Source organism: Corythoichthys intestinalis, chromosome 2 (assembly GCF_030265065.1).
Source record: "Corythoichthys intestinalis isolate RoL2023-P3 chromosome 2, ASM3026506v1, whole genome shotgun sequence".
Classification (NCBI taxonomy): Eukaryota; Metazoa; Chordata; class Actinopteri; order Syngnathiformes; family Syngnathidae; genus Corythoichthys; species Corythoichthys intestinalis.
In genome coordinates, this window is record NC_080396.1 from 53,211,919 (window position 1) to 53,223,804 (window position 11,886).

Genomic DNA, 11,886 nt, shown 5'->3' on the forward strand with positions numbered 1-11,886 from the left:
TCTTGATAGCTGATGTTACTTTGGTTAATTCCTTGAGAATAAAGAGAGCACTGAGGAGAAAGGCAGTAGGATGGAGAAAGTGACGTAAATGATTGAGGGCATTAAACTTTGGCCAATGCACTACATCTTTTACTTAGCATCTTTCATCCTCGCACACACTTTTCACTTGATCATGCCAAATGAAAGAGTGTTGAAACATTCCTCCCTTACTTAGTGTGCGAATCAGAGGTTACATTGAGACTGGAGCAGGCCTGATCCCTCACCTTTTTCTTGGAGGAGATTTGGGTTGCTTAATTAGGGCTGTGAGAGAATTGGGAGGATTTCAGGCTAAATACTATGAAAGCCTGTGTGTATGTAAGGTGGCAGAGGAGATGAGGGATTTAAAAAAATGGACTTGTCATGTGGTGTTGTGGAGAAACATAATTATTTTTAACCATTATGATGGAAATTGTGCTGACATAGCAGTTTTCCCAACATCATCATTTCATTTCAACTGTATTTTACCATCGCTACAGTATTCCAGCCCATCCGATGCATGTTTTATTTCTATCTCTGATACCCCTTGGGCTAAGACCTACTAATTTTTTTATGTGCATGTTTTCTTTTCCACTCTGTTTTTCTTTGAATCTTTGTCAGTTCCATCCATTACGACACATGCCATCAAGCTTTTTCCTTTACTCACTCTTCGATTGTGATGCACACAAAATTTGGTCACCAAAATTTACTGGCAGGAACTTGACTAAAAGTGTGTTTTTGTAATGGTTCACAAAAGGCCTGCACAATATATCATTTGAACATTGCCATCGAAATGTGCGCATCCGCAATCCCAGGACGTGCAATTGTTTTTTGTTTTTTAATGTAAAGTTTTGTTTTTCTGTATGAAAGCAATTGTGCAAAGACATGGCTTACTGGATCCCGTTTATAGACACCAATCTTCATAATTCAAAAATAAACCCCCTTAGCCTGGATTAAACAGTATAATATGAATACTAGGGATGTCCTAGTCCCATATTTTTGCACCCCGAGTCCGAGTCACCGGATTTTAAGAATCTGCCGATAGTCCCAATCCGATACAGAATTAAAAAAATTTTTTTTTTTTTTTTGCTTTGATGCTCATGCTGTGGAGAACTGCCTCTCACTTACATAATGAAAGAGTTGCCACAGCACACTTCAGACTGTACCAAGCTTAACAATGATTCACACATTTGCTCCTCTTTGATCGTAGAGTTACTGAGGCGTCTCTAGCCAGAGCAAATCTACAAACCTGTCAATCATCGTTAACTTTAAGTACCAAACGCCAGCATCACTGGTGACCAAGAAAAACTGTTTGGTCGCACTGCTTAGTAGGAGGGAGGGTGAGAGGCTGTACGAGCATGAAGCAGAAAACCATAAAACCCGATCCTTTTCACCTGATTCCGATCCTCTGAAAAATGGCGCCATCGGCCCGATTAATGATGACGTGATCGGCTCAGGACATCTCTAATGAGTACAATGTGATCATAGTGAGTCAATCAAAGTCTTTCCCAAACAGAGCTATTCAAATCATCTGGTGACAATTCTTATAGTTTTAATATTGCAATATACAGTATATCGCAATTTCAGTTTTTTCCAATATTGTTCAGCCCTAGTCCACAAGACGTTTTCCACCAAAATATACAGTGGGGAGAACAAGTATTTGATACACTGCCAATGGGTTTTCCCATTGACTGTGTATCAAATACTTGTTCTCCCCACTGTATGGCTAAAACAAGAATGTTTCGATAACTTAAGCAAAACCGCAAACTCTCTTCGGCCTCCCCCTCCTGTTTTTGTAATATCCCATCTATTTGATCATTCCTTTAAAATCGTGTGATCTACATCTTTTTTCTTTGTTATTTTTTCATTTTGTGTTTTTATTATGGTATTTCTCTGGCTCAACTCTTTCACTTTCTTCTATTTGTCTTTTGTGTCTTTTTCATACCTTTTCTTGCTTTCTCTTTTCTCCTTTTCTCTCTGAATGCTCCTCTGCAATCATGTGCCTCAGAGCCAATGGTGGTGAGCGCCATGCATCCTCCTGCCTCCCACAGCGCTCCCTCCTTCCTGCGTCAGTATGCTGGTCATCTGGGCCGCACTGCCCTGCGGAGAGAGCCGGGTGGGGGGCTGGAAAGAGACAGAGCCTATCTAAGCCTCCACAGGACTGGATCTCTGGGTACACACAAACACACACCCCCATGGACACACCCACACTCTGACATAACACAAAATGGTTGGTGTACATACGGTACATCTTAAATTATGACTGCACATCCAGTGATGTAATTAAGGCCGTATTGTGTGCAGTGGGTTGAGAGCGGCAACTACTCTGGTTATTGTCGCACAAGTTTAAGAACTCGGATTGCAATTTTACATAAAAGCCAATATTGATTACAGAAACAACATGCAATATCTGAAACATTCGAGGAATGAGACAAGCGAACTGTTATTTTCACGTGTTAGTTATGAAGTACAGCATTGCCATGAGATGAAAGATTCATTCTACTCTAAATTAAAACATTCTAACCGCAAATCATCTTTCCCCTTTGAAATACATGAAATTAAGGTAGCCTATTCTAATTTACCCCCACCCCCCTTTTATAATATTGTACTCGATAAATACAAAAATGGGGAATTACTGGGTAGCACGTACACACACTGTGCCAGCATGGGTTTTCTCAGGGCACTCTTTTTTTCTACCACATCCCAAAACATCCAAGGTAGGCATTTGTTTTCTATGTGTCCTGCAATTGGTTGGCAACCTGGTACCCCGCCTCCTGCCTATAGTCGGATGGGATAGGCTCTAACACCCTAAAATCCCACGAGAGGATAAGTTGTGCAGTGGATGGATTCATTGAAAAATCAAAGTGTAATAAGGTAATAACCTTTTAGTAGAATGCAAAAAAAAAAAAAAAAAGTTTTTTCTTCTTTTTTTAAAAGTTTTGCTTACCAAGTTGAATAGATGTTGTGTTTCTCCTTTGGCGTGCGTAACATGGCCGCTTGGGGGCAGTTTTATATATACATATGGGTATAGCGCAAGTGAAAATACCGTATTTTCCGCACTATAAGGCACACCTTCTATGGCCTCTTTTAAAACTTTTTTTCATATACAAGGAGTACCGCATGATAATGTGCATACAATAGACAGTACAGTACAGGCTGGGGTTACGTTATGCATCCGTTAGATGGAGCTGCGCTCTGCGTTACTGTGTGACCTGTTGCACCTCAATATTGATTCATATATAAGGCACAATGGATTATAAAGCGGATTATAACCCGTCTCGGGGCAGGTGTTGCAGATTTGCAACAACTAAATTCTAATCCCCTAATTAATCCACATTCATATTTTATGAGCCCTTTTTTACTCAAAGTACCACTGCAGACCTTCGTTGTGCATGAGCAACAAACAGTTTCCCCAATAGCTCACCAGATGGCGGGTTTTCTCACTTTGAACATGTCTTTCATCTTGGGTTCACATGAAAGGATTTTCTAGGCATCCATTTCATGTAAGTATTACTACCAATCACCTTTTTTTTTTTTTTTGGAAAGCAATACTGTATAAGATGAATCATGACAATATAGAGATACAGTATATGCCAATTGGTGGATTTTATCTCCTCTGGGTTTTGCAACGTTTGGACGGACTAGTACCAATGGATGCCACATGCTTTGTCTTCTAGTTTACCTATATTTTGAGCAACAGTCTATACTAGGGTTATTTTCCTATCACCAGTGTTTACTTATTGATTTGAGTTGTCATTGAGGGTGCATCCTATGGAAAATGAAATAATTTGGAGTGAAGTTACACACTATCAGAGGCAGATTTGATCAAACACAATGGCATAATGCGATGTTCATTTGACTGTTCAGTGAGCAAAACTGATGTAGCCTAAATTCCATTGCACATATTATATTAGTATATATCTTTGTTGGACTTGAAGCTTTTTTAGAAAACTACCTTACAGCATACTCTGGTTGCAGGTTTGTGGTGCGTTATGGCAGGCCGACAAAGATCTTATTCACTCAAGGAAGCCAATTGAAATGGTTTGCCTTCCTGATGGTGCTTTATCTGAGACAGAATCCATTTCAGACGATGAAATTGGTGATCCAGAGTTTGTTGAACCTGCTGAAGCATACGTGTCTGACTTCAGCCTTGATGATGATGAGACACTGGGAGCAATAGCAATACCTAATCCAAACACACTTAATGTTGAAATTCATAACCTACATGCAGAAAATGACACTGGGGTCCCAGATGATGATGAATCTCAGCCCAGCTCAGCTCCAGTAAACAAAGTTTTTTCTTGGAGGTAGAGGAAACTCCCAGCAGCTGACATAGACCCTTCATTCCAAGGACCTGCACTCTCACCTCCACCAGATGAAATACCAAGTCCAAAATGGTATTTTGATCAGTTCATGGATGAATCCGTGCTTGAACTTATTTCTGAACAATCAAACCCGTATGCAGTTATGAAGAATGGCCCAGAACTAAAAACAACCCCTTCTGAAATGGAGCAATTCATTGGTTTACACATATTGATGACAGTAAATGTATGCAATCATACCGCATGTACTGGCAGACAACAACACGCTACGACCCAATTGCAACTGTCATGGGACGTAAGCAATTTTATAATCTGCTAACATACATCCATATGAACGACAATACCAATGTGAAGCAAAAGGGTGAGCCTGGATATGATCCATTGTTCAAGGTGCGACCAGTACTTGAGAAAGTCCGTGCAAACAGTTTGAAAGTTGAACCGGAAGAAAACCACTCCATTGATGAGCAGATGATCCCCTTCAAAGGAAAAATTGGGAAGAAAAAATATATCAAGAACAAGCCGAATAAATGGGGAATCAAGGTCTTTACTCGTGCAGGTGTCACTGGACTAGTCTATGACTTTGAAGTATACACTGGAAAAGGGACCGTACCCAATGAGCGTGGACTTGACATGGTGTTGCAGGTGAAGTTGTGCTTCATCTCGCGTATCCGATGTTCCAAAAGGACTAAACTACAAGTGCTCCTTCGACAACTGGTTCACTTCACCTGAACTCATTGTGGAACTGAAGAAAATGGGAATTCTATCAGTTGCTACCATCAATCGAAACAGTCTACATGGATGTACCCTCAAAGTGACAAGGAACTTTCAAAGGCTGGGTGTGGTGCATATGAAGTGAAATATGAAATGACAAGTGGGATGGCAATCGTGAAGTGGCATTATAACAAGGCAGTGTTACTGGCATCATCCTTCATTGGCCCTGATCCTGTTGATAATGCAGGAGATGGTCAAAAGAGAAGAAGGAATATGTGGAAGTGGACAGACCCCACATTGTCAAGGTGTACAATAACAACATGGGAGGAGTTGACTTGGCAGACATGTTTGCTGCACTCTACCGCATTGAACTCCGCCCACGTCGTTGGTATCTGCGCATCCTGTACTATTTGATTGACCTATCACTGGTCAATGGCTGGCTCCTCTACCGCCGTCATCTCACCCAAAAACAGGAGAAGAAGTATATGCCGCTTCTTGACTAACGAGCTCAAGTTGCAGATGCCCTCATCAAGGTTGGCAAACGGGCTAACTTGAACAGTCGGAAAAGAGGACGACCGTCATCGGAAGAGGCTCCAGAAGGCAGTCAAGCTGCCACATCCTCACCTCCAGGTTAGAGGATCATTGCGCCATCAGTTGAGGTCTGACTAGACCGATTCGATCATTTTCCCATCCATGCTGATAAACGTGGACGATGCAGAGTGTGCAAGAATGGCTACACACAAATGGCCTGTCTGAAGTACAGAGTACTTTTGTGCTTTACAAAGGACAAAAATTGTTTATTGGACTACCACACAAAGAAGTGACCTTCAGACCTGGCCTTCTCAATTAGGATTTGAGATGTTGATATAGTATTATTGGTTTTATATCTCAATATTGTTTGATGTAGGGGATGAAAAGTTATTGTTATTGTTCCTAATCTATACCAAGTTGTTTTTGTTGTTATTCTTCCACTGTAAAATACTTTGAAACATTGTTTTGAAATGTTCTATGCAAATAAAGTTAGTTTTCATACCATATTAAGTTTTCGGCGTTAATTTACCACACCGGGACAATGTTCTAAACCTGCAACATCTCAGACTACATTAAATATGAAGCTTTTGCTAAAAAAAAAAAAAAAAAAATCTGAATTGTATACTACTACCCCATAGGGCTGGGCGATATGGCCTTAAACATGTATCACGATAAATTGAGCAGATTTATCTCGATAACGATAAATGACGATAAATTCGCCCAAGCGGACTGTTATATAATTTGAAAATCTGAATCAATGCATGAAATACAGATTAACTATTTCTTGTTGATTTATTTACCAGCATTCAATTTGATATACTGTATTTAACAATTGTACATGCAGTCTAAACATTAAGTTTATAAAAATGTATTGTAAGCAATAAGAATTCAAGTATGAACATTTATAACAGCGTGTATGACTTGAACAATGTACATTGTCAAAATCAATATGCCTGTGCAAACATGTAATTGTAACACAAATGACTTGCAGCTTGAACAGTACACTTCAAAAAGTCAACTTATTGTTAATTGCTGCTGTGACATAATTATTAAATACAAGTGTTTACTTTATGGTTTTAGGGTTTTTTTCCCCCCAGTGCATTTTTTAATAAATGCACGTACAATAAAAATAGCTGGGGCCATTTCTCGGTCATTATAAGTTTCGCCATTGGATTGTCCTTTATGCTGAATGCTTTACCATCACAAAAGCTATCAGAGGAATCACACACAGACAGATACAAAATAACGCCACATAGTAATTGCTAGATGCAGTCCGTGCCCAATCCACTCATTAAGTTCAGCCGTGTAGCGTTAGCCGCTAGCTAGCGTTAGCCTGGCTACCAGTAGAAAGCACTGAAAGCACCATCTCCGGAAATCGTGAGAACAAAGGAGGACAGCGGGTGAAAGCCCGTCTGGATGCCACCAAGAGTCTACTAAATGTCGGTTGAAAGTTTGGTGAACCTCCCTTAAGCCACACTCCATCACGTTTTGCTTGTAGCGTTAGCTGCTAGCGTTAGATTACCGGGCTTTTGTTTGATTGGCTTCCTGATGATCACGTGACTCCCTACGTAAGCACATTCACTGCTTTCTTAAAGGGGAATGAACATAGACGAACAACACAGAATCAAAGCGGGATGAAAAGACTATATTTTCTTGTTTTATTAATTTACCGAATTTACCGACATGGTCAAAATTACGTCGGTCATCGTTAAGAATTTCGGTGACGGTAAATTTTCGGTTTACCGCCCTGCTCTACTACCCCATATGACAATTTTCCCCAAATATCAGATTTTTCTTGTTACAAAAACTTAATTTGAGCCTCAGAGGGTTATAAGAGGATCAAGAATATATGCCTTTGCATACTTTCACAAATGTTATGTTTGCATCTGTTAGGTGCTAGCATTGAGCTAATGAACTTGTAATGTGAGGGTTAATATTTACAGTATTATGTGTAACTCCTGTTCTTTTTTCTAACAATTGGGAGTGGCAAGAAATAGTTTGGTGCTTATTTTTTTAAGCAATGAAAACTGCTTTTTGGATACTGATTTGAGTTCAGTCACCCAGCAGAGCTCACTTTTTTTTTGCTGGTAAGTCAAAGGAAACTATCAGCAAAGGGAATGGAAGTACATTGATTGTATTGGTTTTCTAGTAACACTTTGTGATACCCTATGTTGCTCAGATGTCTGTCATCCATCTACTGCTTGCAGTCCCTTAGGCGCATTTTTTTCATAGCACCAGGAGATTACAGTGATAAGCTTTCCTGTATTAGCCAGTTTTATTGTCCTAAATTAATTTTGTTGTTTAGCAAATGGCAATATTTAGAAATTCTCCACGTGACCTTCAATTCACACTTACAATTAATGCCTGGTCTATCACCAAATGAAGTAGTGTTTTTATGTTTCTGTATTTTTATGAGGGGGGGGGGTGTTTTGTAGGACTAAAACATCCTTCCAGTGTGATTGTGGAAAGATAAAACTGTAATGACCTTAATCCAACATACACAAACACATGCTTAGAGCTCACACAATCACTTTGTTTCTGCCTCTTTCGGTCTGATTTTTGTAATGGATCATACTCTGTTTGTTTCTGTCTTTGGTGGGTCTCTTTGATGCAGTGTGGCAAAGGGCCTGATGGGTAAGCAGTGGAAAGTCAGGATCGCAAAAAGGACAGAGGATTTGGAGATGGTGAGAGGAATCGATTTCACATGGCTAAAAGCAATAAATAAAGGGAGCGGTGAAAAAATGCATATGAGGATAGAGTGTCATCAGTGCTATCAGTGTTTCCTCCACAACAGAGTCTTACTGTATTAGTTGTATGCTTAGTGTCGCCTGAGTCCTTGGCTAACTGAGCTGTGCGCTGGCTTTAACATTATTGGGTCGAAACTCTTTTTTTTTTTTTTTTTTTTTTCCATACCATAGATAAAATAATACCTATGGAATTACCTGTTTTCGCAGTGTTCGTAAATACAACACGAACACATTTAAACACAAACTATTTTTAGAATGTTGCAGAGGGAGGCACCATCAGAATCCTGCATTTAGCCATAAAGCTAATTCGATGTTTGTTTTACCAACCTATCATGAATGAGCAGCAAACAAATACCTATGTTTGTTTTACCAACCAATCATGAATGAGAAGCAAACAGAGACCTATAAGTGCAAAACTGTTGTGCATCAGGTGACGTCATTCTTTGCAAATTTGAAGCAGCAAATCCAAAGATCTCATATGATGCAGGAGCCAGAACTAATGCTACTCTATTATTAAACTGTAACAAGATGTGTGTGTGTGGAGGGGGGGGGGGGGGGGGGGTTTGTGCATGTGTGTATGTCCACTGGTTGGTCTCGCTGACTCACTTTGCCACTCAGCAGTCAGAACACGTCGCACCCTTAAAGAAAGACATGATGATGCAATCCCTCTCTCCTGCAGCGCTAAAGAGATGTCGCTCCTCCTTCAATCATTTGCTAACTGGCCGTATCCATATGTACAGTATTGGTATTAATTTAAACAAACTTTTCATCTGTACAGTATGGGTATTAATTTAAATACACTTTTCATCTACATAATCGGGCCTCATTTAATAGCTTTTACAGCATTTAAAACTATAGGTTTAGCCAGCAGCCAATGTATTTCAAACTGGTTTATATGCAAATTAGTTAACCATGAAAACAAGGAAAAATTTCAAAATGGCTTGCTTATTTAATGTGATGCAATGTCTTCCCTCTAGCTCCATGTCCTTCCTTCACAGAGTTCCTTGATTTTCATTTATTCCAATATAAAAGCCATTTAACTTGCAGATAAAAGCAGAATTGGGCAAAATGAACCGCCCACATCACTCCCTTTGTACACCATGACCTTGTCTTTGTGTTAGATTTCTTGCATTAACACTGCATTGACTGGGACATCTGCTTGCAATGACACTTTTTACAGCAGTCGATCTTTAATCATAACAGTGTTCAATCTGGTTATGCACTGAATGGTCTTTTAAGCCTTTTCTTCTGTGCTTTTACAAGACCAGTAAATGCTTGAACTCTAGTTAATGTGTTTCTCAAATAGTTATTATTTATTCAGGAAATATACCCCAGTCAAAGTAAGAGCAAGTTTTTCAGAAGAGAGGTACATTTTTTCCTCAAGATCATTTTACAGTTGAATAATAGACACCAGCAAATTAAGTATGACGGCCAGTAATAGCATATACACCAGGGCTTTGCACTGACATGGCCGCTTCAGAGTGCCTTGTTGTTATGTCGTGGAAAAGCAATCTGATGCGATGTTACTGGGATGTTACACAGTTATGTGTTAACATCACATTAATATTAAAGGAGATTGATTTTTACTTTACAGGGACTTTATGTTACTACATAAAAATCCGGAAACCAATTAAATAAATAGGGGACCAATACTGGGACAGCAAAAGCCTCATGAAGACAATGAAAGGTTAGACAAATATGTACTATAAATATGCAACAAAAAGAATGCTGCAGTGCGACTTGCAATTTGCCTTGAAGATCCTGTCATAAATTCTATTTAACTGCCTACTGTATAATGCAAATGTTATTTGTTAACTGGCGTAACAGATGGATAGTCACTATATAAACCTAATAAATGGAGGTTTGTGTTAAACACAAAACATCTGCGTTATGTTTTAGAGCTTTAGATTGTTCTCTCCATAAAAAATATACAGTCTTTAGCTTTACTGCATAATTATTTTCAAGAAACTCCACAGTTGCTAAATGAATATCAAGTCATGCTTGAATATACAGTACTGTTTCTTTAAGGCCCTCTGCTCGCATGCATGGGTGCGTTGGATATAGTCTATTTAATGTTGGCAACACAAAATATACTGTATACAGCAGAGGTAGGATTTCCCATTTAGGTAATATAATACATGTCATTGATACATTTAGAATGTAATACACAGTAGCTGTTCAAGTTGTATTCTGAAAAGCATTTTAACAGAAAGGCTGTTATTTTAATTTTTCCAACTACAGCTTTAGGATGTGATCGAAGCATTGTACTTCGCACATATGGAACTTATATCTTACAAGGGACCCCGAGACCCTGTGATTTAAATAATAATATCACTCAGATTCAAGGGTAATTACCAGATTTAAAAGTCACACTCCCTTCGAGCTCTGTAAGCTACTTTCGTGTGCTTCTGTTATTCTGGGGTTATTTTCTCTTGTCTGCAGGCAGGTTGTGGTATTTATTGTTAAAATGGGAAAAAATACAATAAGTAGAAGTTGTAGTAGAGCTGTGGTAGCATGTTCACCTTAGTGGTATTTGGTACATAGGATGAGTAATTGTTCTGTTTGACTTTTCTGTGTGGAGTTTGCAGGCTAGGTACTTTTGATTTCCTCAAACCTTCCAAAATCATACATGTTAGGTTTATTGAAGAACATGGATATGAGTGTGAGTGGTTTGTCAGGACCTGTCCAGGGTGTACACTCCCTCTCATTGTCAGTCAATTGGGATAATATATACTGTATAACCCCCTGCGCCCCTCTGAAAAAAAGTCTTAAAAATGTGGCTTGGCTAATCATTGAGATTGAAGGAACATATGGAAATGCTAATTAACCTGTTTCACCTCAAGTAGGAAACGGAGAGAACAATTGTTCCTTAAGTGATAAATGTCCCTTTACTCTGAACGAATCAAAAGGCAGTGGGTGTGGTTATACATATACTGTGCGTAATTTAATATTGTTGTTCACTCTTTGTGAATGAATCATGAGTCTTGTTCAATGCAATCCCTGCTCAACGTTTGCCGCGTCATTCACTGAAGACTATCCAGTGAGTGACTCAGCACTTCCACTTTAGGCAAATACGCTCTTGGTTGAGTTTAACTCAACTGAGAAAGGGACAGATCAAGTCATAAATTAATCAAATTCAGTAGTTTAATTAATTTTTTTAAATAAATCATTAAACAATAACACAACATTATCTTGTGTACTTTTGGTACAGTTGTTTTTTTTCATTACAGGCTAATGAGGTTCATGTCTTTAGGTGTATATATTTCCTAACACAATGTGGACATCTACGGCATATATGTTACAAATACAGTTTTCTTGTCCAATTTTATGGGTGTGACTTATAGTTAAGTGCACCTTATAGTCTTTATATTCCGGTTACCTCCCACCTTCTAAAGACATGCCTGTTATTTCAATCGAACACTCTAAATTGTGCAATTGTGAGTAGACTTGTTTGTCTATTTTTTCGCAGCGATTGGCTGGCAATCCGTTCAGGATGTACCCCAACTCCTGCCCATGATTGGCTGATGTGGTGTCTAAAGGATAAGTGGTAAAGATAAGGA

The 11,886-nt window shown here is 39.0% G+C and overlaps 1 protein-coding gene across 7 annotated transcripts in view; it reads left to right on the forward strand.

The window, feature by feature from the left end:
• The window catches only part of LOC130931926 (cyclin-dependent kinase 17-like), a 62,715-nt gene that overhangs the window by 15,817 nt on the left and 35,012 nt on the right, over positions 1-11,886 (forward strand). For 3 of the 7 annotated variants that reach the window (XM_057861166.1, XM_057861158.1, XM_057861175.1), the window contains exon 3: positions 2,024-2,188. The exons of 2 other annotated variants lie outside the window; for them this stretch is intronic. In XM_057861166.1, coding sequence (XP_057717149.1) covers positions 2,024-2,188 — 165 coding nt within the window. Of the gene's footprint in view, positions 1-2,023; positions 2,189-8,007; positions 8,264-11,795; positions 11,874-11,886 lie in introns of those variants that run through there. 2 more of the 7 variants (XM_057861221.1, XM_057861211.1) reach the window with 2 other exon arrangements.